We start from the raw sequence: 26,324 nt of genomic DNA, 5'->3' as shown, positions 1-26,324 counted from the left end.
GTAATGTTGACAATGGGTATGTATCCTAGTCCTATACTTGATTCTAATGGAAATGCTTCTAAATTTCACCATCAGAAATATAATCTGTCAACATTTTGATGAAAATCAGCATCATGACTAGAAAATTTCCGTGCTATTCCTGATTTCCTAAAGCTTTTTTTTTTTTACTTATAAATGGGTTGTCAATTTTTTTATGTATTTTTTTCTGAGATGCACTAAAATAATCATGGATTTTGTCCTGCTACATAAAAATGTAGAGATTACAGTCACAGATTTTTTTTTTCAAATGTTTAACTATTTGTCCACTCTTGGTATAACTTGCTAATATTTTATTTGGAATTTCTGCAACTACACTTACAAATTAGATTACTCTACAATTTTATTTTCTTTACAATTCCTATCAGGACTTCATATTAATATTGGCTTTCTAAGGTGAACTGGGTGGTTTTTCTTTCTTCAGTTTTTCTTCTTTCCTTTTTTCCCATTCTCTCTTTAATCCTACTTTAGTGGACACTTACACTTTTGTTCTTGGAGAGTTAATAACAATTACTTGTAAAATGGTCTTAAGTCTAGCATTTTGGTTTGAGATGAGGCAAAAGGGAAAACTTCTGACCACTACTTCAACTCTTTAATGATTACTGACTTATTCATTTCTATTTAATGGTTATTTGAACTTATTCATTTCTATTTGCATTAGTTCTGGTAGTTTATATTCTTCCAGAACACCATCTAGAGTTTGCTTATATTTTCAAATCTATTGGCAGAGATTATTTGTAGCATTTTTTATGACTTTTAAAATTTCTTGTGGTACCTGTACTTATGTCCTTATTTCATTCTTGATTTTGCTTATGTGTTTTTCCCCCCTTGGTCATATTTTCGGAGATCTAATACCTGTAAATAATCTTTTCAAATAATAAACCTCCAAAGTTCTTGAAAAATTTTCCCACTTGTTTATTACAAGTTCTCTTATTTTTGCTCTTTATTTCCTTCCTTCTACTTCCTTTGAATGTGGATATTCTCGACACTTTTCTACACTGTTTAATACTTAACTCATTTCAATATCTCATTTATTAAATTGATAGTATTCTAATTTTATTTATATTGGTCTTACACATTTTTGGCTAATTTTGACATTTATTTTACATTAGGATTTTTGGTTTCTTTGCTTAGATTATTTTTCTCAATTTCTTAATTACACCTGTGAATTATCTACTTCTATTTATGCCATGTATCTTTTTATCTTTGGAATGGTTAGGGCTTATAGAACAATGCTAAATAGCAAGCGACAAAAGCTATTCTGATTTTCATTCTAACATGAAGGCCTATCCTGATTCACAGCTGATTCTTGATAAAGCGGCTTTGTTTATTTCCCCTATTCACCCCTCATTCATCCATTTGTAAAACATTATTAACTGCTGATCATGTGCAAAACATTATTCTAGGTACTAGGGATATAGTAGCTGTCTATATAGCCTATATAGTAGTGTCTCTTCACTCACAGAACTGATATTATGGTTTCTCTTGAGGTTTCTAAGTTCCAGTAGATGTTTCTAAGCTCAGTATCTCTTCCAATACCAATAATTACCTCCAATTTTAAACACACACACTTGAATTTATGGCTTCTCTCAGCATCAATAACTAGCCAATATCTATAATGTTCCTGCCACTCCTTATTTCTTGCACCCCAATGTTGAAAAGACTCTTTGATAATATGGAATTATACTCCAAAACTATTCATTTCTTTCTTTTCAGTTAAAAAATTATTTTTTTCTTTTTCTTTTTTCTTTTTTGGTACTGGGGATTGAACTCAGGGCACTCGACCACTGAACCACATCTCATCCTTATTTTGTATTTTATTTAGAGAGAGGGTCTCACTGAGTTGCTTACTGCCTCACTGTTGCCAAGGATGGCTTTGAACTCACTAGCCTCCTGCCTCAGCCTCCCTCAGCTGGGATTATAGGCGTTTGCCACTGCAGCTGGCCAGTTAAAAATTTTTAACAGCCACATTTATTTTGGTTTCAGTGAGATATATCTGCTCTAATTACTAAGTTTAATACTGAGAGTAGGAGTATTTTGTTGCATCTGCAGTATTTCAGACAAGTAAACAGATTCACTATGTAAGTCACCGCTCAATTTCTTCTGTGAGCTTCCCTCCACCTGCATAAATACCTTACTCCCCCCTCTGTATCAATGATGGCATTTATTTTAATAATGATAAATGGGAGCAATTTACAGACTTGCTTTTCTTCACTTTGTTTAGTTAATTTCAAGGAGAGAGTATCTAAATACCATTGCAAGTATCTTCAATACAGAAACAAAATTCCTATTAAGAAAATTTCACCAATTTGACAAATGTGCTTCAAATTCAGGTCTTCTTCGAATAATGCTTTTTAATAAAATTTAAATTATGTCTGACATTTTTTAGGAGTAATTACCACCATTTATAGTTTTAAAAACAATTTGCAATATTTAACATAGCAAAAGTTGTTAAGCAATTTGAATTTCTTGGGTCTATTCAAGTTATTAAAAACGTAAAGTATGACCACATTTGATAAGATCATCAACATGAACATGTCATTAGAAATAAAAACAGAAAACTTTCCGATGACTTCCTATTGTACTTAGGGATAAAAATCTAAACTTACAAAGTCTATAAGGCTCCCTATGATTGAGTTTCTTCCTTCTTCAAACTCTTTCCAAACTCAACTACATAGGCCTTCAATTCGGTTCCTCAAATTTACTCATGGTACAACTGCTCTAATTTCCATAATGCAGCCTCTTCCCTCTCATTCGAATCTCAGTTCAAGTGTTAATTCCTCCAATCTCCAGACCACCACCCACCCCCACCCATCATTCTCAATTTTTTTTGTGAGCTTCCCTGTTTTATTTTATCACGATATCATGTTTTATTTCTTCATAGACTGTTAACAATATTTCTGTCTTATTTTCTCATTTATTACCTGTCTTCCTCACTGAAATATATACTCCTTAACTTCTTCTCTCTTTCAACACTAAACTCTTATATCTGCAAAAGATATTTATTACCTAAGTTTTAGAAACACATAAGTTTATTTAGCAGGCTACAGTTGTGGCTCAGTGGTAGAGAGCTTGACTAGCATGTGTGAAGCACTGGGTTAAATCCTCAGCACCATATTATAAAAAAATAAAATAAAGGTAAAATGTCCATCTACAGCTAAAAGTTGTTTTTAATTATAAAAAGTTTATTTAGCATTATCATACTGAAGATACACATCAGACTTTTCTGTTATTTCTAATATGAATAGCTGACATAAAAGGAAATAACCTATTATTTTATGTGTTTTATTTCTTTAGCTGTACAGAGAATTAATACTATTTTTTTTCCTCCTCAGGTATAAGACTCAAAAAACTCTAGGGCTTAAGTGTTTTTCTTGCACAAAGGAAAAAGAATTTATAACTATTGAACAACTGCATAAGGTTCTAAAACACTCAAAAGAGTTTGTTTACAATTGTGGAACCTTGAAAAAGACCAGTATGAAATAAAAACTCTAAAAGTCTTTGAAATTGCAACAAAATACTAAGTTATAAAATCAATAACTTTTGTAAAGTTGAGATTCTAAACAATATTATTTAAACTATTGTCTTTACAAAGAAAATATTGCTTTAATTTCTGAGCAGAATACATAATAGATTAGCTAAAAGAAAAACAGTTTAAGAAAAAAATAGGAAAATTAAATGATAAATGATAGATCCAAATGAGAATTACATAATTCACTTTCATTTTCTTTTATAAATTTGTTTTAAGAAGGTGAAAACTCTTTTTAGCATGAAATGTACATTTTCACTGTGCTATACCATATGTAAATAAGTAAACATACCTGTTCTGATTTAAGTACATAAAGTTCCTGATGGAGTTTATCGTTTTCACTTGATTGATCTGTCCCAGGTGAGGACTCATTTGTTACTGATGGTGAAAATAACTGTTCTTGCTTGCTTTCTCTTCTAATAGCCACATTTTCAAAAGAAATTTTCTCTTCCACTACTGTTTTTGATTCTTCTCCAAAATCTTCACATACATTAGATAATGATCCTTGAGAATCCTTGTTTATAATAGTTACTATTCCATCTTGTAAAGAACTTAAATGAACATCACACATGTTTATATTTTCTGCTCCATGATGGTTAATTAGGAGTTCTAGCTCTTGACATCTCAATAGAATTTTCTCTTTTTCTTGCTTTAAAGATTTGACTTCTTCACTGAGAAAATTAACCACACCATGTTTCTGTTTTAATTGTTCAAAGAGATCAGACAGTTTCTCTGACAATTCTAGCTTTTCTCGCTTGGTTACCTCAAGTTTTTCCATAAGTTCTGTTGTATCTTTCTCAACAACTTCACAGATTTCTAATGGCTCTTCGACAAAAGCTTTGTCAGTATCAAGCATGGCACTTTTCACTTTGATTGTAGCTGGATTTATTCTTTGTAAATGAAGCTCTTCATTAAGTGCTTTAAGTTTACTTTTATACTCTAATTCTTGTTTGTTTTTACTGTCTTCTAAATCATCTTTTACCTTGAGAAGGCAAGTATACTCCTCCTGTAACTCTTGATAGTTAGCTTCAAAATTTTTTTCAGCAAATGAAAATGTACTTCTTTGATTTTCAATTTCTTCATTTAGCTGAATACACTGTTGCTTGAGGGCCTCATTCTCTTTTGTAAGCATTTCCATTTCTTTTTGCCAGCTGCAATCTTTGGATATGGACTTGCTGGAGTCAATGAAAATCAATTTTTCTTCTTGTTCAGCAGGAACATAAATTTTCAACATGTCCTCAAAAGCTTTTTTCTCATTTTTAAGAATGTTATTTTCTGCTTCAAGTTGTGAAAACTTTTCTTTAAGGTCATCCTCTTTTTCCTTTATTTGTTTCTCCAATAATTCAATTTTAAGTTGTAATTCCTGAACTTCTTGTTCAAGCGTACCTTTTTCTTTTTTTTCTTGTCTTAATATTTCGATTTCCTCTTGGAGTTCATGCATCTGAAGGTTCATTTCTTCTGATTTTGAATCCATGATGGACTTCTGTAAATCTTTTAGTTTTGAAATTTCCAAAACCAACTGATTCTGCTTAGTTATCAAATTATCTTTTTCAAATTGCATTGTTTCCATCTTTTGACTCATTAAATTTTGTAAGCCATCTATCTGCTGTTTATAGTGAATGCCTAAGCTATCTTCAAGTTTTTCAATATTTATTCGATGTTCAAATTCTAAATCATCTTTTAGTTTCGAAAGTTCTTCTTCATGACTAAATAGGAGCTGTGTTCTCAGCCTCTCTAATTCAGCTTCTTGTGATTCAGCCATTCTGTCTAATACAGCATTTTTTTCTTTTTCCAACATTTCAAGTTTTATCTTGTAATTTGTAACTTTTGCTTCATGTTTTAACTCTAGTTCTTTCCTAGATTCAGATGCCAGAACAATCTCAGCTTTTAAAGTTTCCACTCTACTAAGGGACTTACGTGCTTCATTCAGTTGACTTTCTTGTTCAGCTATTATCATTCTAGCTCTCTGAATTTGGTCCCTTAAAAAGTTCAATTCTTCAAAAAGGTCATCAAGTTGTCTCTGCAGAGTAGATTTTTCTCCTGAAACTATTCCTAGTTCTTCTTGGAGTTTTTCCTTTTGCGCATTAGTATCTTGTAATTTCATATTCAGTTCATTTATTGCCACGTTCATTAACTTTATTTGATCTTCATTAATTGTAATATTTAAATGTGATTTTAAAACACTCTCAATTTCTTCCTTATGTTGTGCTTTAAGTTCCTCTATCTGTGACATGTGTTGCTTTATTAACTCTTGTTTCATCTGTACTATCTGTTGCCCATACATTTCATCCATCTCTGCTCGGAGTTGTTCTAATCTTTTCTGCATTTCTTGTTCCACCATTTTCTGTACCACATCAGATTCAAACTGGCTATCTGTGTAATGATGTCTTTTCTGAAGGTCTTCAACTGTACCCATTAATTGTTTAATTTCTTCAGAACATTGTCTTTCTTTTTGCTTAGAATTAGCCAGCTCTAATTTCATACTTGCAATTTGTTCTTGTAATTCTCTCATTAATTTTTCAGTGGCTGTGACTTGATCCTTTAGCTCAAGATTCTTTTTTTCTTCTTCTATTATTCTTATATTTAATGCCTGGATGATTGCCTCCTTTTCTTGTAATTCTTTTTTATTTGACTTTTCTACTTCATCTTGTTCCTTTAGAAAGAAAAGAAAATGAAAATATAAGAATGACATTTTTAGCTTCTGGCAACTTCTTATGGGTGTCTCCTTTTTATAAAATTCTATAAAAAGCAACTGTTGGGCCTGCCCCCCCCCCCCCCCGTTTTTCCCAGTACAAGGACACCTAGGACTCAGTACATATGAGCAAACAATATAACAGTTTTACCCTTCTTGGGAAGAAATTTCTCTTACACTGTGTGCTGTGATTAAATATTTAAATTTAAAAATGCAATCTAATTTGCCTAGCATGTGTGAGGCCTTGGGTTTGATTTCTAGCACCACCAAAAAAGCAAAACAAAACAAAAACCAGTCTGACTAAAATATCTATATAAACTATCACATTTTCATTTTTCTTATTAACTGGTCAATATTCTAAATATAAGTATTTCTGATGGCTAGTTATAGTACTACATACTATCTAGACACTCTCAGAAGACACAAAAATATAAAAACCTGTCCTCCCCTGGATTCCCATAAGAAACAAAAAAATAAATAAATAAATACCGGTCCTCCCCTGGATTCTAGTGATTTGAAGGTATTTCATGGACAAGTGCTATAAAATGAGAACAACAACAAGAACTAAAGTGGATTCCTTAAAGTCTTCCTTAACTTTATTCCTGGGGTTTTAAGTGAATCAGAAATTTAGGGATATGCAATGCTTAAGTGACTGAACATCAAGTGACACCTAAGACCACTACTGTATATTTACAGCATACCAACTTGGGCTTAGACCCACAGTTCACACAGAAAGATAAAAGACCATCAGATAATTTTCCCCAGTTCCTATCTTTGGAACTGGAGATTAGGCTAAGACAAGACATATTAACGCATATTCATTAAACAGTTAAGAGCTATAGTCCCAAAGCCAAGGAAATAAGTGAAATCCATATAACTGATGAAAATATAGGTAAGGAAGTAAAGTTATCTTAAGGAGACACGAGTCCTTGCCAAACAGGACTCTTAGGCGCCTTGAATAAATGTACTAAGAAAATGTAGGCATTGATCAATTGAGTATAGTTCTTGGAAGAAGACCAACGCACCATCAACCTTTTAGAAGTCTGATCCCTCTCGAAAAACCATACTGAATGCAGAAAACAATGTTGGGAGTTACAGCAAGGAGCATTTAAGAAGTTTAGTCTACAGACATGAACATTACTACTCTGAGATGGATGTAACAGGTTATCTCAACCTCATGCCACTGAACATCTGATTCCTCCAACACCCTTTCATCTAATACTTAATAAACAACTTTTTAAATTATTACCTGGCTTTTAAAATTCATCTGTCCATAGAAAGAATATAAAATCCAATGATCTTAAAATCTGAAGTTTGTGATAATTATTTCTCATTGTAAATTCACAGTCTTATATTTAGACTTAAACATTAACCTCTTGAACTAATTCACCTCTGATATAGCTCAAGAAAAAAAAAATATGACTTCTGAGCCTAACAAATAAAGGCCAAATTTTGCACTACATAAACCAAGGTTATCTTGTGCAGCCTCTTGAGTGAGACTATGAGCTGTTGTCTGAGTGTCACATATTCCTTTTCCAATTACATCAATTATTACCAAGTGCTGAGCCTTCTTAATTTCTACACTAGAATGCAACATTAGTAAATTAGTGTAATCTATTAATCCTGGTATTTCTATCTGTACAATAAAGATAAATTTCCTCTATCTCCCAGAATGTGTTTGAGGTTAAAATAAAATAATTAAGGTATTTTATTTTTACTGAGCTTTATACAAATATATTCATATACTAGAAAGAAATTTATAAATCATTTGGAACCTATATAAAATGTAAAATCAGGACTGGGGCTGGGTCTCAGAGGTAGAGTGTTTGCCTCACACACATGAGGCACTGGGTTCAATTCTCAGCACCACATAAAAATAAATGAATACATAAAGATATCTTGTTCATCTACAACTGAAAAAATTTTTAAAAAAGTAAAATCAGTTCATGATGGTCAATTTTAGCTAAACTGTTAAACAATAACTAGTTTTGAAAAATGTTAACATTGATATAAAAATCTGTTATAATTTTATTTCCTGATTTTCTATAAGATGAAAGGAAGACTCCTCATAAAAGAAAATAACTTAATTCAACACTGTCCAACACCTAATATGATAACCATAATTCTTCATTCAACTATTAAACACCACAAATTCACAGTTTTCTTTGTTTAGCTTTTTTCAAATTACATGGTTTTAAATCACTTGTTCTATGTTACAAAACTGAAAGCCCTTCAGTCAAGGAAACCTCTATTTTTAGAACTACACCTGAAAGAGTGGGGAATAATATACCTCCTGTTTGTGACTACTATAACACAGGAGGTTTGGAGGATTAGGATAATGAGCCTTTGACTATCAATATAGTTACTTCAGCTGCTCTGACAGAACTACTTCTCAAAGGGATTAAATTTTTTGAAAACTGAGAAATTAAAATATAATAATAAGAACAATAAAAGTAGTATTGCTAACATTCAAATAAACAGTTTATTTTCATTACTAAAATGAATTACATAAATTTTAGATTATCTGAAATTATACTGCCTAGTGACAATAAGAAATAATAAAATCCTAGATCCAGGCACTTTCAACTTAGGTCTCAATTGTCTTTCTACTCTTACCCTCCAGAAAGACACTTCCAAAGCCTATTGCTTTCTAAGTAAATTACTTTTTGCTCCCTATACATTTTCAACATTTCAGCCTGGGTCTTTATGCCCACTCCATACCCCACAAAGAATATCCTGCCTATCTCTATTTGTCATGAATTCATAAACAATTCTCTTGATTACCAAATAGGTATTGAATAGCTGTTCCATATATTATACCAATTTATGGGTAAACAAAATATAAATAACACATTATTCCAATTTATAGATCTATCTCAAATATTACTTCCCTGCTGATGTCTACCCTGAATCTTTTCCTCATAAATCAGACCTCGTCAAAACATTCATAACACTTGTTACCTGCACTTACTTTTTATTTTGTGGTAACTTGTGTACATGCCGCACCTCTCCATGGGTTCAGTGAAGAAAGGGGACATCTTAAGGTCCGTCATATATCTTTTGCAAGGGTTACTACAGAATAGGTATTCTGTAAACACTTGCATAATCTTTAAATTACCTTAGTTGAAAAGCATGCCCTTCTCATAATTTTAATTTGTACATTTCCTATTTTTCAAAGAGGAGTCTCTGGAGTCAGATAACTGAGCTTTGAAATCTGGCTCTATCAATACATCACTTCTGCACCTGGATTATCTCCTTCATCTTGCATTGTCTTGGTACCATCATTTGTAAATGATAAAGGTACCCTTATCTCATGGGGTTGTAGTGATAATTCAATGCATTAATATGTGTAAGAGGCTTTGAATACTGCCTGTTATAGAGTAAGTACTTAATAAGTGCTAGTTAAGGCTTTTGTTATCCAAACAATATTCTTGTCTTGGTAATTTCTAAACTTCCTGTAGAATCTTCTAAGTTTATAAAATATGCTGTATTATATATCTTCTCCATCTTCATTGTTCCCAGATTCTGTATTTGCCTACTTGCTCAAATTTATTTGAAACCCACAAATCCATACCAATGGTGCTTTCATAGACATTTGTAGACACACACAGAGTGATGGAAAGAAATTTGAGTTACTGTAAAATGATGTTCAGCTACATTCAAACACGGTGATCACACTGCCTTGTTTCAGCTCTCACAGAGCAAAAAAGAGGACAGAGATGGCAAGGATTAGAGTGCAGTGTAGTGCAAGGAGCTCAGAATTTCAACTCTGGCACCTATTAATGGGGAAGCTTCAGGCAAATCACATCTAAACTTCAACTTCTCAAAAAAACAAAAAAAAAATGGAATCTACTAGCATGAATTGCTTTTAAGATTAAAGATTACAATCCATGTGATACATTTCCTACCAGGAGCACTTATTGACTAAATAATTCCCCCAAACTGGAATATAACTCAAGTGAATAAAAAGAATCAACCACATTTTTTTCTAGTTTAAATTTACAAAATTTCTTTTTCAGAATTTTATAATCATGGCTAAAATAAGAAGAAATACATTTAGTTGGAGGAAAAAGGATAAAAATCCTAGTCATAAAAATAGATTCTCCTGAGACTTTAGTTTAACATAGGCAGATCACTTTTAAGGAGCAGAGTAATGAGTAGTGTCATCTTTAAAACTATTACTACGAAATTCTCAATGTTTTTGAAATATATTATTTTATATACTCAAAGAGTTTGTCTCAATTATGAAATTTTGGGTGCATATGCATAAAAAAAGATAAACACCTCCATTAAAAACTTTAACGTTAATTACAAAGCTGCTACAAGTAGGTTGACTTCCTTAAGACACACATACCATTTCATATACTTTAATTTTCTCCTGTAAGAAATTAATTTGCATTTTGAAGTCTTCTTTCTTTTTTTGATAATATTCTAATAGATGGTCTTGTTCTTCAAGCTGTTGTTGATGAGTGAGAATCTGTTGTTTGGCTTGCAGTAAATCTGCAGCTGTGTTACTGCGAGTGCTGTTTCGTAGAGTTTCACTAGCCTGTAACATGAAAATAGAAAGAAATCTCAAAATATTAAATTTTGAAGTGACACTTTATTGTACCCTCAGCCCACAGGGGTTCTCTGGAAACTATGCTCACTTCATAGGCTTACTATCTCAGTCAACATGTTTCCATGCTGTCAACATGCTGATAGGTCATGTGCACTTTGGGTAATGAGCCAAAGAATTTACCTTTCACATTATAAAGCTGAAAAAATAGGAGAAATAAGACAGGCAGACAGGCAGAGAAAAATGCGGACTGAAAGTTCTTCCTGGATTCTTGATGACTTTTCAAACTCTAGTTCCAATTTCTCTCAGAGTTCTGATTGTATTTCTGCCCTTAAGTTCTATAAACAAGCCTGTATTCTTACCTTAAATTCCTCCCTTTTGTTTAACGCAATTAGATTATAGTTCCAACTAAAGATAAATGGAATATATCCAGTTGTCAGTCTAGTTATAATTGAGAACCTAATTAACATAAAACCATACCAGGGTTGGAAAAAGTAGGGTGTAACTGCAGGTTAAATTTCTGCAAAAATACACCTGATAAGACTTTGTAGAATTTTTAAATAGAGACAGGGAAGAAGTACAAAGAAAACAACAGCAAGAAACTACCCAAGAAGTATAAATTAAATTCTTGATTAACGTAACACTTATTCACTAGTTTTTCCAGTATGAATAAACAAATGGCTTTATAACAGATTTGTCTAGAAAGTGAAAAAATTTAAAAATTCATTATAAAAATCGAGTAAGTCTTGTTCTACTTGTAATACTTACTTGTTGGAATTGAATCTGCAATTTTTGACTTTGCTCCTTCAACTCTAAACATTTTCTCACCGTTTCGTCCCTTTCCCTTCTTGCCTGTTGTAAATTGGCGGTGAGCTGTGTGATAATACTATCTCTTTGTTTAACTGCTGCTTCAAATTCTTGTAACTAAAGGAAATCAGTGAAAATAATTATATTCCAGGCTTATATTTTACATAAAACTGGTTATCATTGTTACAAGCAACTTTTTAAAAAATATGAGATTCAAAACACATCAGTGGAATTCTTACAATTTGTATGCTATCTCCCACATTTGAAAGCTATGAGCTTTAAGAAATTTGTTTTACTTCCAAATCAATCTGAAAGAAATTAATTTGCACATGCAAAAAATTTTCACTTGTTCTGGCTTTTCTATATATCTAATTCTAGAAGCAAATGCCTTTATATTGGGGAGCTCCCCCAATCTGTTACCGGGCAACACCACCAAATTGTTTTTGGAGAGGATGAAACTGAAATCTATTCTGTCATCCTCATTAATATCCCATTTTCATCTTGATTCATAACTGATTACTTAATACAAGAGATCTCACTCTAACTGCAGATAATATTTACAGGGACTTGCTGACATTCTTAATGGGTTTAAGTCATCATTTAAAAAAAAATATGATTTATACCACAATTTTCTTTCAGGCTCATTAGAAAAACATCTGTCCTGAAATCACTGAAGTTATTTTACTCTATCTTATTAAGGTAAATAAACAAAGTAACATACATGTTACCCCTATTAGTTGAATTCTAGGTGTAAAATGGGATTCTTAATACTATGTGCAAGAACCCCATTTTTCTCGTGAATGAGATAATCTTAAGTTAACACCTGTAATTCTCATTAAATAAAAAAAGTATCACTAAAATTTGCTGGAGGGCTGGGGATGTGGATCAAGTGGTAGTGCACTCGCCTAGCATGCATGAGGCATTGGGTTTGATTCTCAGCACCACATAAATGTAAAATAAAGATATTGTGTCCACCTAAAAAAAAAAATATTAAAAAAAAATTTCCTGTTTTTGTGTTTGTGAGTAGCAAACAAAGGCCACAGAAGGTAAATGTACCTGATGCAATCCGTCAGTCACATAGGTGGCCCTCATTTCTTCCAGTTCTCTGTTCAGTTCTTCGGGCTCATGTTCAGGTTTTCCAACTAATTCGTTTTCTATCAACTCTAGGCGAGTCTCACTATAGTGTGCGCCTTGTTCAGAATAAGAATCAACGACACCAAATTCTTCTTCCTAAATTAATCCAATATTTTTAATAATTCAGTACTAGCAACATTCCTGAGAGAGGAATTCGAATATTGAATTCCATAGCAAAATCCACTTTAAAACATCACTCTTCACTTTGAAGTTCACTTCTATGGTAATCTGGTTTGCTATTAATGTGATATTACCCCTAAACAGCATATCTGCAAATTTTGTTCCAATTCCATGTTATAATAGAAATGAGGTAACTTTGTTTTGTTAAGCAGTAAAGAAGATCTAGTAACTTTTAGAAATCACATACAGAAAGAATTACATACAGGAGAAAGCTTGGTTAGTAAGTCAAATGGTTTTAAATAATAAAAAAAAATATTAGTATCATGAGTAGTTTTATATACTGTACCATTAATAAATTGGTAGGCTTTCCTGTTTTCACCACATTACAGCAATCATTTACCTGTATAAAAACAATTTCCTGATATATTATGATAGACCAAATTTTATTTACCTAACAATAATATTTCTACTAACTGTGTATCTTTTACATCTAGGGAAAATGCCTTAATAGCAAAACAAATATGGTAATTATATTTAACTGAAGTATCTAAGAGGCATATCAAATGCCAATCATTCCTCAAACATCTAAGTTCTTACAATGCAAAAGACACTTTCATTTAAGTTAACTGAAGTTCTAAGTGCAGTTCCTATTTAGTCTTCAGAAAGAAAACTAAAAGCTTCAAGTTACTAGATCTTCTTTTACAAAATGCTTCCTTAAAATTAGCTAAATATATTTTTAAAATTAAGCCTTATTTATTTTCAAATAAAACCATTTACTGGTATAAATTTTATTAAAGGCTAGTGAGCAAGCCAAGGGAAATAAAGAGGTAAAGAACACTCCCCTAAAAACTTTCCTCTGGGGATAGTACTATTGCTAGTCATGCAAATCCAGACAGATGTGGGGGCTTTCTTTAACATATCACCACTTGGCTGTAGAACAGATATTTTGTAGTAAGAGAAAGGAGGATGATAGAATATGTATATAGGGTTTAAGGAGTGGGAAATTAATTTCTTATCAATTAATCATTTAATTGCCTTTTTACCACTAAGAATACAAAAACCAACTTCATTCCTGCCCACATTCCTGCCCATATCTTAAGCCTTCACAATTCTATGTTAATAGAACCCAGGAGAATGAAATTGTTAACATTGAAATATGTGGGACAGACTAGTCAGAATGTCTAGAGTTAGGATTAAGTCTGTATGAGCCATGACACATTAAAAAGTAAAAATCCTAGGACTGAAGATATAGCCCAGTTGTAGAGCATCTGTCTAGCATGAGCAAGGCCCAATACCCACAACTGCCAAATAAAAGGGGGAGAGGATCCTAACTAAGAGACTTTTAAAAAATCAGTTTGATTCCTCTACTTTTATTCTAAGAATAATCTCTGAGAAATAAAGCTAAAGGGAAGGCAAAAAAAACAAGTTTTGTTAACACATTATTGTAATTGGTGAAAAACCACAAGAATGTAGAATACTACTTCTAGATATAAAGTCACTTGTGATAATTTTCAAATTATAATACTTCTAAATTTCAATTAGTTTTTCATGACTCAGAAATGACACATTCTAATTTTAGTACACACTAAAATTTCTATTTTGAAGTAACAGTGTAATAAAATGAATATTTGTAAATATCATCAAAGATCATGTCAAATACCATGTTACCAGTATTACATAAATTATTTATCCCGTATAATAGTTATATCTAATACCTCTATAGCAAATATTCAGTTAGTTCTCCTCTAATTCAGTTTAAACATATTTATAATGCCCCACAATGAGTTGGTTAGGATCTATCTCCAAGTACTTTCTGGCCATCATGTTGCCCATTGTTAGTTCTCCTCTAATTCAGTTTAAACATATTTATAATGCCCCACAATGAGTTGGTTAGGATCTATCTCCAAGTACTTTCTGGCCATCATGTTGCCCATTGTAGAGTTGTCTTGAAGTGCCTGGACTGTTATGATCTGCTCTTAGTTCGCTGTTTAGCCCTGAGTGCTAGTCACAATGCAGCAGGTTGAAGACAGCCTACTGGAGGATTGTCACAACCTTCATAACTAAGATTCTCAACTTCTTATCTACGATTTTTTTCATAAGTTTGCAGAAGAGTTCTCAAACTTCACCTCACTCTCCTCCATTTCATTCTTCTCATCCTCATCTTTAGTTAGTTGCAGGTCTTCCCACCAAATTCCCCAAGCTACAGCATATAATACTCATCAATATACAAACTGAAAGCCCTGTTTCTCCACTCCACAAAAGCAGAGTTGCTATCTGATCTTTGCTCTCATCAGTGATGAGACCTGAGTCTCCTTCAGACAACAGACATTTTTGACAGAAAAGTGATCTCACCTCCAGACTGGGAGGTATGATAGTCAAGCAGCTCAGAAAGGCATCAGTAGTTATTGGGAGTCCTCAGAGCTTCTAGGTTTTAGAGAGTTTAAGAGAATGCCTCTGAAATTTTTTCCCTGTAGTTTTCTTTATTTTGTGCCAGCTCAGAAAAAAAGCTCAAGGCAAATTTTAACAATGTCTTTGTGAATGACTTTCAAGATTTTTCTCTGCTGGAGCATTTTCTTGGGAGATGTTCAGAGGCAGGTCCTCAGAGAACCACACCATGGAAAAAGTTGAGATAATTCTGGTTTGCAAGTACAAGGCTAGCCTGAGCAACTTAGCAAGTAAGTTTCAAATAAAAACAGCTGGGAATGTAGCTCAGTGGTAGAGCGTCCCTGGGTTCAATCCCCAGCAACAAACACACACCCACACTCAAACAACAAAAATAAAAACTAATATGTTAATTTAAGAACATAGTTTTTTGAGCTGGGATTGTGGCTCAGCGGTAGAGTGCTTGCCTAGCATGGGCAGGACCTGGGTTTGATTCTCAGCACCACATTAAAAAATAATAATAAAATAAAGGCATCGTGTTGTGTCCATCTACAAAAAAGATTCATATTCATTCTCATTCTCTCTCTCTCTTTCTCTCTCTCTCTCTCTTTTAAAAAAAAGAACATAGTTTTTCTATTAGAAGCCTACAATAAATTCAGACTTATGAAATATACTAAGTTGCGTAAACATTCAGAGTAAAGAATAATTTTCCATGTACTCTAAACTTGGGAGCAAAGAAATGACAATCATATCTAAAAAGAATAAGATAACAAAGTGATACTTATTGCAAACATATAAAGAAGGCAGGTATTTCTTAAGAGACCAATGCCTATTGTATAGTTTATCACCTAAAATAAAAATCATCATTGTCAGGCATGGTGATGCACACCGTTAATCCCATCTTCTCAGGAAGCTGAGACAGGAGGATCACAAGTTCAAAGATAGCCTGGGCAACTTAGTGAGAATCTATCTTAAAATAAAACTGAAAAAGGGCTGGGAATGTAGCTTGGTGACAAAGTGCTTTCCTAGCATGTACAAGGCCCTGAGTTCAATGCCCATGCACTCGCACAACACTACAGCAACATTAATTCCAATAAACATTTATATATATAAATGTGTATATATGTGTGTGTGTATATATATATATATATATATATATATATATACACATACATATATATACACACACTAGTATTCAAACATTTGTAAAAAGCATTACTATAAAAATCATACTAATTATAAAATTTTTAGTGTGTTAAATGGCTATCTTAAAATGGTCATGGATCGTAGAAATGCAGACTCACTTTCCTAAAAACCAAAATAGGGCTGCTATATAATTAAGGATTAAGCAATTCAAACAGTTAAGACTTTAGCTAACCACTGGAAAAAGATACAGCAGTAAAATATAATTTTCAGTTTTTCAATCCATTTATATTATATTATGTTACCTTAAATTATATTAAATATATACAGAAGCATATAAATTTATAAGAAATAAAGTACAAAAAATCAATAATTTCAAAAAAAATATCAATTTTATCTATGACATTTTTAATTGGGATATGTTAGTCTTACCTCCGAAGTGTAATCTTCTGCTGTGGTTGAAATCTCACTTTCCGGCTACAACAAAAGTAAAACATGATTACAATTATGACATTTTCCCCTGCTAAATATCATACTTTACAAAAAAAAAATAATCCTGCTTTACTAAGACGTTGCTGTTAGTAACAATGATATAAAATTCAAAAAAAATACTATTAAAAAACTAGTAAAAATTATCCAAATCTTTAAAAATTTCATTTCATTATGAATTATAATGACTTATAATAATGCATATAAAGTTTATAACAAGGCATTGTTATAAATACAAAAGTACCAAGAACTTTTACATATATAGTAGATATCATCTGTAAGCCAAAAGCATCAAAGACACCATTCCTCTAATTCATGTAACTCTATTAAATAAAAGTAAATCCTTAACATGCCATCATAAAAGTTCAAGTTCTTTAAAAGGATCATCAGTTCTTGATGCTAAAAAGTCAATGACTTTGTCAAGCTTCCCTCAGGTGGATGTTAATGACTTTTCACTGCCACTACTTTCTAATTAGAGGTAGAATGTTTTAAAATCTGGATGAATACTTACATCAATAGAAAAGACCTCCTCATGCTTAAGCATTTCTTCATTGTTTAGAGTTCTCATTATTGTGGATTCAGACATCACGGCTGATCCAACACCCTGAGAACTATTTGTGAACATCTCCTCACTCTTTGATTGATCAATATTCAAGCCATGAACATCATTTTTACTGCTTGAGGTTTTCTTCTTTTTTGGCTTCTTATGAGGGTTTTGTCCATCCAATCGAGCTCTTCTTTGTCGAAACTGGGCAAGCTACAGGAAAAAAGTATCATTATGATAATTTTTCTTTGGGATCACTTTATTTAAAAGATCAAACTATCACCAAATTAAAACGATGATAATAATATAGATGACTTCACAGTTTCAGAATAACTATTGGATTGAATATTCGGGTTGTAAAGGTTGTAAAACTAGGTACTTGTGAATGAACTTATTAAATATTGAGGGGTAAGAAATGAACATGTCAAGTCTAAAGAAGAGGAAATTAGCTGAGTTAGGGGAAAAACTATTCTATAACTAGAATAGGGGAATAGAGGGACTCTCATTCACAGTATAATCTCTGGATTTAAGATTATATGAAAATACACACAAAAACAAGGAGCTCCAAACACACTTGTTCTGGTCTACTACTTTATACAAAAGATATTGTCTATAATTATCTTTTATACAAAAAAGATAATTAGCCTATTAGCTATACAAATGCTCAATGCAACCATATTTATAGTGGGAAAAACCTTACAAGTAACTTAAAATTTTAAACAGCAGTGTTTTCTACCCTTTATCATTTGTCTGTCATCATCAGAATTTGTACCAAATCCTAGTTGTCGACACGTTATCATTTACTTAACATATTTTAAACAGTGTATTTTCTTTAAATTTATTTTAAAAGGAGATGTAATCTCTGGCATAAATTGAAAGTTAATATCGCTTGTTATTTCTTTTAAGAGATAAATTGAAAATAAAAGAAATGATAAATCTATTATTGAAATTTTAGTAAGAGGTTGCTGAAGGCTATGAAAAAAATGGACAAAATAAAAGACTGTTAAAGAGAGACAAGCATCAAACAGATTTTCATTATCATAAGCAGAAAGAAAACTGAAAAAGGTAAAAACTTTCTTACTATACTATCCAAAGTTTTTTAAGACCTAAAATATTTTCTTACCACCTAAAATCAGAAGTACACATTATATACCAGGTAACACTAGAACTAATTATGATGAACTTATATTAAAAATGCCAATGCAAGCAATTGCTATTAAAGACTTTGTGATATAATAGCAGGTATAAAGTAGTATTGTAGCATATCTATTTCTTTTGATGAAAGGAAAATTACACTTCATTTTTTAAAAGATAAGGCAAGTCTCAGGCTCATAGCTTTCAATGATTATATCCAGTATGAATTTAAACATCATTATATTCATAGGCATAGGTAAATTCTGGAAAACTACAACCTTAACAACTTTTGTTTACATTTGGAGTTCAGATTACAGGTATTTTTCCTATTGCTCACTTACATTTTATTTATTTATTCTTAAGAATTTTTTTTGATGGACACAATACCTTTATTTTATTTATTTTTATGTAGTACTGAGGATCAAACCCACAGCCTTGTATGTCCTTGGCAAAGGATATATTGCTGAGCTATTACTGTATTTTTTTAAATACAGTAAGTATTCTGATTTTTATATAAAGCAACTACTGACAAAGACTTAAATTTAATTTGAGCTCCTGAACACTCTTAAGAGGAGAAAAAAGAAGACCTCATGTAAGTTCCTTTCTGCCTTAAAAAGAGGAAATATATGCCTAGAATTACCATAACTCTTAACCAGACCAATTACAAAGACAGGAAATAAATTTCTTATTATCTAAAGTATTAAAGCAATCTTGCTAATGTTACTATCAAAATATGTGGCAAATACATTATTTATAAATAACATTTTATACTTAAATTATCTGCTGTAGATGAAGAAAAGCATATAAACAAGTTCTATTCCCTTAATAAAGATATTTAATTCATAAGTCAGAAATAGCTCATGATTATACTTACAGAGAATAAAAATATATGACATTTAATATTTTTCCCAGTTATTTAGTAACTACCCAGTGTGTTGAGGAACAGGTGCAAGACCAGTTGCCTCTATTTTCACATTATTAAGCTGCTGAAATGTACTTGAACTACTTGGAGCATAGCAGATCATTCTTAAAAATAAACTAACTAGAATATTGGCAAATACTTTATCTATAAATAGAATCAGAAATCCAGGAGCATTATTTAAAAACATCCCTTTGAGAGAATGCAATGCCAAAAAATAAATACTAATAATAACATTTATAATATTTATACTCAATTTCATAAACTTCTTGAAATATCACGTTTCTGCATCAGAATATATTTAGTCAGCAAAATTTATCAAGTCAAAGATGAAGATTTTGCTTAAAATTCCAAGTGTTAGATTATATCAATAATTTATATCTAATATTTATTCAAATATCAAATATATAACAAAGGAAAAAATTATTAACTTTGCATTATAGAAAGAATGACTTAGATCTGGGGATGTGGCTCAGTGGTAGAGTGCTTGCCTAGCAAGCACAGAGGGCCCAGGTTCAACCATCAGTACAAAATGAAAGATAGATAAATAAAGAATGGAAAGTTTGATTTAAACAACAACAACAACAACAAAATAACAAACAAAAAAAAACCCTCCAAAATACTAATATCTGTTACTAAATGCAAAAAGAAGCACACAGATATGGAATAAAAAGTAGAAATAGTTCCATTATAGTATTTAGAATGAATCACTTCTACAAACATAATTAAAGATACTGTTCTAGGCCTATACTACTCATTATATGAGTCATATTATTTTTTCAGAAAAACTAACCAGAAGGTAAACCCCATGAGGGCAAGGATTTTTTTCCTCCCTACTTCTATATATTAAAAGCCTAGAGCAATATTAAATAAATATATGTTGAATTTTTTATCTATTTTTTAAAAAAGATGTTAGAGTCTGTAAACAAGTCTGGATGGGTGCCTGGCATTTTGCCAGAGGGAGTGGTTTGTGAAATAACGCCAGTGAGCCATTAAATGTGGAGATTCCTGATTGGTTGACTGCTGTATATAGTTTATATTAATTAGATAAGCTGTGTGGAATGTATAAATACTGCTCCTGTCCTACAATAAACGGATCCCATTCCTGCTGTATCAACGTACACAAGTTGTTTGTCATCCCCCGGCTAGTTTGCTGCAGCCAGACTGCGGCAAAAAGAGAGAGAGAGAGAGAGAGAGAGAGAGAGAGAGAGAGAGAGAGAAATAGAGAGAGAGAATTTTAATATTTATTTTTTAGTTATCAGCAGACACAACATCTTTGTTTGTATGTGGTGTGGAGGATTGTACCCGGTCCGCATACATGCCAGGCAAGCACGCTACCACTTGAGCCACATCCCCAGCCCCTATGTTGAATTTTTGAAAAGGATAATTTATCTTTTATTGAAAAGTCACCACACTAAGCAAGATCATATAAAAGGCATACCTAATTCTACTTTATTAAAATGTTCCATGGTTTCAAAATTAAAATGAACAATTTTCAAATTACTTGAATCACTCTTAAGAGGTGAAGGATAAAAGAATGAGACTAAGTGAATTTCTTTGTTCCTTAAAAAGAGGAAATATATGATTGGAATTACTGTAACTATTAAATAGACCAACTACAAAAATGGCTAATAAATGAATAAGAACATAAAAAAATCCTTCTCACTATAACCTCCCTCCTCCACCAAGAAAACCAAAACAGAACAAAAAGTTTCTCATAAAAAATAATATCCATAATAGCTTTCTGGTAAGACTACTGTTTTATAAAAATGTGAGAGGAATAAGATTGTATCATGTATTCAATTATTTATAACTATTTAGTTTTATTTTAAATTTGAAAAATGGCAAGCTAGCAGATAAGCAAAAAAAATCTAAATCAATTAGATAACCATCTGATACTGAAATGATGCACTTTAAATTACTGAGAAAACATTTATTCTAAAACATGCTGAAAATTCAGACTACAGCCATCTGTGTTTGTCATTTGGAAGCCAATTATAAAAGTGTTAACATATGTAGTCACAGAAATAGTTGCAAGATTTACTGGAAAGATATTATGTTCACATATTTGTCTTTCAAAAGTAGACCAGATCACAAGTAAATGTCTTATCTTGACCAGAACATGAATAAAAAACTGAATATAAATATATTGAGTTCCTTAAACTCAATATTTATAATTTTATAAATGATCATTCTCAATAAAACAATACATTTTCAAAATGTTATATATAAAAATTTGCCAAGTTTTTATAATGTTCCTTCAAAAATAAATGACTAATTGAAGTCTGTTTAGGTTTTTGTGTGTACACTGACTATTTACTACATGCCAGGCACTGTGCTAGACATAAATGAAACACATGGCCCCAAAGGTAGAACTTCAGAGTATAATGCCAAACTCTATTATTAAATGGAGTGAGAAATAAGGGTTAGAGCACAATTTCTTAAGCCTGGAAATCGTTCCTATATACATATATGGACAGCGAGAAGAGAGAGAAGAGGTGTATTGTGTTATAGGAAACTGTACTGTCCTGATTTTCTTTAAAAAGGACTTCCGAAAGAGATGTGTTGTAGTTTTATGCCTGGAAAGCATAAAAATTGGATTTATGTCAGGTTGTAAGTATATAGTTCAGTTATTTAACAAATACTTATTGACTGCCTATCATGAGCTATGACAGAGCATGTAGTGATAAATAACACATATGAACTCTCATGAATTGTAATCCAGTAAGAAAGATAATATTAAACAAATAAAGAAATACGTACATCCAAGTTATAAAAAGTGCTTTGAAGAGAAAGTATATGCATTAAAGATAGCATACAATGGAAATTCAATTTGTGGGACTGTAGGGAGAGGTCAGAAAATATCTTACTGAGACAAAAATGTAGAAGCTGATATATAAAAATCAATTTGTTAGGGGCTGGGGTTGTGGTTCAGCGGTAGAGCGCTCACCTAGCACATGTGAGGCCCTCAGCACCACATAAAAGTAAATAAACAAAATAAATGTATTATGTAGAAATAAAAAATATTTTAAAAAATCAATGTTACCTGATCAATATTATAATCAGTGGCAAAACAAAACAGAACTAGAGTATCTGACTCCAAATCCAACCTTTCATTATACTAATTTGCTTTCTATGTATTCTTAGGTCCTTTTTCATTGTATTTCACAATCCTAGAACATTAATTTTAAAGCATGAACAAATGAAATTGCCAAACTGACAAGTGTTTTTTGATGACAGGAAAAACAAACGTGAGAATGCACATACCTCAAAGAGAATGTTACAAAAATATGTAATCTGGTAATCTCTATAGTATTTAAAAATAACTATAAAAAGTGATATTTATGTAGAAAATGGAAGAAATCCCAAATAATTCTAATTATGGTGACTATTTGTTCTTTGCAGGGATGTCATAAAGCCTTTTTAATATTTCTTTATGGATGATAAACAAGAAGCTATATAAACTATCACAGAAAAACTTTGGTGGCCTAACCATGGAAACAAAAAGATTATAACGACTAACCTAAAAACCAGCTGAAGAAGGGGAAATGAGAGCAAAGATAAAAGCAACATTTTAGGATGCTCTGAATCATATTTTCCAAAATAACAAAAAGGTACAAACCAGGCCTAGTAGAATGCCTGTAGTCCCAGCTATTTGAGAGGATGAGGCAGAAGGACCTCCTGAATGTAGGAGTTTGGGGTCAGCCTCAGAATCAGCAAGACACACCCCCCGTTCAAAAAAAAAAAAAACCTGTAAGAAAAAAATAGTGCTAAATAAAACTAAGGAAATCAAGAATGGAAAAGACCATAAGACTTTAAATCATTGAGCAACCAAACCTATTTATAGCCTATAATCTCATTCAATTCGATCACCTTCATGTTTAAAAAGAAAACAGATTCTGTAGCTTAAGGAATCATCTTAATTTTGTGTACTTCATGGCCTGGGTATACAGACAACCCAAATATTTCTTGAATTTCAAAACAATATGGACTACATATAATATAGTGCTGAGCTGTCACATAGTACTAGCTATGTGACAGTGGACAAGCCACTTAACATCAGGAGAATTCAGTTTCTTCAACTGTATAATGAAGAGATACATTAGAAGGATCATTTAAAATTTCCTCCAGGTCTTGGGTTTTTTTGAGAAAATTTTTCAATTATTTCCTTTCCTTTCTCCTTTCTTTACCTGCAATTCTAAGGAAACCAGCATTTTACTTATGAAAATTTGTAAACTGTTGCTTGAAAATACAAGCCAACAAAAAGTATATAGCTATTACTAAATAATCCCAACTGAAAAATGGTATAGGATACAGAAAAAGTGGGATGATTCAGTGTTCAGAACGAATCACATCTAACTACATAAAATTACCAAAACATTATTTTATTCTCATGTTATTAAGTATCATTCAGAACAAATTACTAGAAAGTTCCATAAAGGAGGGGATTTTTAATAAAAATCAATCATTATACACTCCAAGTCTAGAACAGTGACTGCATATTAGCTCTGAATAATTGCTGAATTTTTAAAAAAACTGATTTTTTTTTTGTGAAAGAGGCACCTCTAGGCATTAATAATAGGCATTATTTCTCAGAACTTCAGAACTCCTACATAGTTTCTTTAACCAAAAACAAACAAACTAACAACAACAACAAAAAAAAAAAACCCTAAGATGATACATTCAGGTCCATGGCTACACATGGCTATAATTACTTAATGCAATGTAATGTTATGCAGCTGTCAAAAAATATTTTCAAAAAATTCTAACGTGGGAAAATGTTCTCAGTATAAAGTTGGGTAAAATAAGAGCACAAAACTGCATAAAATGAATCAAGTGGAGTTTTTAAATATATTTGTCCATATAAACAAACTATTAAAAATTAAAACAAATTATTAAAAATAATTACTTGTAGATTATGAGACTACAGGTAATTTTTTCTTCTTTGAAAGATCTTTACTGCCTTCTACCCCTACATATCTTTAAAGAATATTCACTGATAATATTATCATGGCTCCATGTGTTACTATAACTATTTTTTATGGTGCCTATGTTTTCCATTTACATCTTCTTATTTTATACATATAGATGCATGTAAGTATATGTGCATACACAGAGAGATCTCTGTATCTAATATGCACATATAAACATATACAACAAAAAATTTAGGTCATTAAACAATCTTTTTAGTTTCTTCCATGAATCAATACAATGATATTAGCACTAGAATACCAAGACAGAGTGAGGAACAAAGTGATAAATGCTAAAGCAGTGGCTACAGTTTCATATTGGAGTCTCATTTCATTTTACTATCACATTGGTTCCTATGTTTATGATGAAAACCAAGAGTGTTTTCTTTTTAGCCTGAAGTCAACTGAATCCAGTACTCCTGGCTCTAGGGCAATCCAAATCAATGTGAGAGTTTCATTTCAGATGCTTGATAGAAAATGTCTAGCAAGAATATCATTTACAATTGCTGCTTGGGATAGTATACTCAGTCTTTGTATGCTTATGTCTCAGGCTGTCTTCTCCCGCCACTGTCATTCCACCACCATTCCACCACCATTCCACCTTCAATAATAACTATTTTCTTAAATAATAATAAAACTATATACCTACTAGAAATCACATCCAAAAGAGTATTATTCAGATACCACCTACCTCTGCTTCATTTCACTGTCATGCAGGCTATTTTATTATTTATTAATTTTTAAGTCTAGGTTATAAATGACTCCTTCTGGTAAGCATATAGTTTTGGCAGGCAATATCAACTCAAAAATACAAGAACTGGGCTGGGGTTGGCTCACTGGTAGAGCACTTGCCTTGCACGTGTGAGGCACTGTGTTTAATCCTCAGCACCAAAGGAAATAAATAAAGATATTATGTTCATCTACAACTAAAAAAAAATAGAAAAAAAAAATAAAAGAACTGCTACCTCTGTTCAGGTCAGTGATCCATGTTAATTGTCAATGGGTATCAAGTGTTCATCAATAGTTCCCAGGGATGTCTGTTTGATGATTTATATAATGAAACCATGTAGATAATATTAACAAATACAAGTTTTGCTTTTTTCATTTTTTTTATATTTTAGTGGTAGATAAACTCAATTCCCATTTTATTATTTTTATATGGTGCTGAGGACTAAACCCAGTGCCTCATATCTGCTAGCCAAGTGCTGTACTACTGAGATACAACCCCAGCCTCACCAGGTTGCTTTTGATTTCACTCCCTCTTTCTACCTCATTTTCAAAGACACTCTCTAGTACTCAAGGACTAAGGGAACACAGGATTCATGATTTCTATCCAACTCTAAACCCTTGGCACTTGCAGACAAAACCTAACACAATAGAAATATTTGTAACAGTAACAAAACTGGAAATGACCTAAATGCTCACTGATGAGAATGGACTCTGAGATAAATTTCTATAATGGAATACTATTGCAGGAGTGAAAATGCTCTAATGATATTGAACAAAAGGAAAATCACTGAAGATGTCACATAATGACACCACTAAGTTCAAAAACAGAAAACTAAGTATAGTTTATGTACACATATGTGGTATAAAAAGCAAGGTGATGATAAATTCAGAACTATAGTTAGCTCAGGTGCTAGGGGTGGAATTAGATAAAGATTTTATTGCATTGGTAGATGAATGTTTTTAATCTAAGTGACAGATGTAGAGGTCTTTTTTTTCACTTGTTTTAATATTATATATATATATATATTTACCTTGCATTCTTCTGTAGGTGAAACACTGAAGTACTTTAAAAGTATGTAGAACTTCCTTCTGAGGGAACTGGCCAGTACTTACAACTTCTACCATCCATGACATCTGTTTT

The 26,324-nt window shown here is 31.9% G+C and overlaps 1 protein-coding gene across 1 annotated transcript in view; it reads right to left on the bottom strand.

Moving 5' to 3' along the window:
* The window catches only part of LOC143385984 (A-kinase anchor protein 9-like), a 59,943-nt gene that overhangs the window by 21,696 nt on the left and 11,923 nt on the right, over positions 1-26,324 (bottom strand). Inside the window, 6 exon segments of the mRNA XM_077107909.1 lie at positions 3,858-6,218; positions 10,612-10,803; positions 11,581-11,736; positions 12,676-12,849; positions 16,831-16,875; positions 17,399-17,644. Of these exon segments, the coding sequence (XP_076964024.1) occupies positions 3,858-6,218; positions 10,612-10,803; positions 11,581-11,736; positions 12,676-12,849; positions 16,831-16,875; positions 17,399-17,644 (3,174 nt within the window).

The sequence above is a fragment of the Callospermophilus lateralis genome (genome assembly GCF_048772815.1).
Source record: "Callospermophilus lateralis isolate mCalLat2 chromosome 11 unlocalized genomic scaffold, mCalLat2.hap1 SUPER_11_unloc_3, whole genome shotgun sequence".
NCBI classification, from domain to species: Eukaryota; Metazoa; Chordata; class Mammalia; order Rodentia; family Sciuridae; genus Callospermophilus; species Callospermophilus lateralis.
The sequence above is the reverse complement of the archived record's forward strand: the minus strand, read 5'-3'. Positions and strand labels throughout refer to the sequence as shown.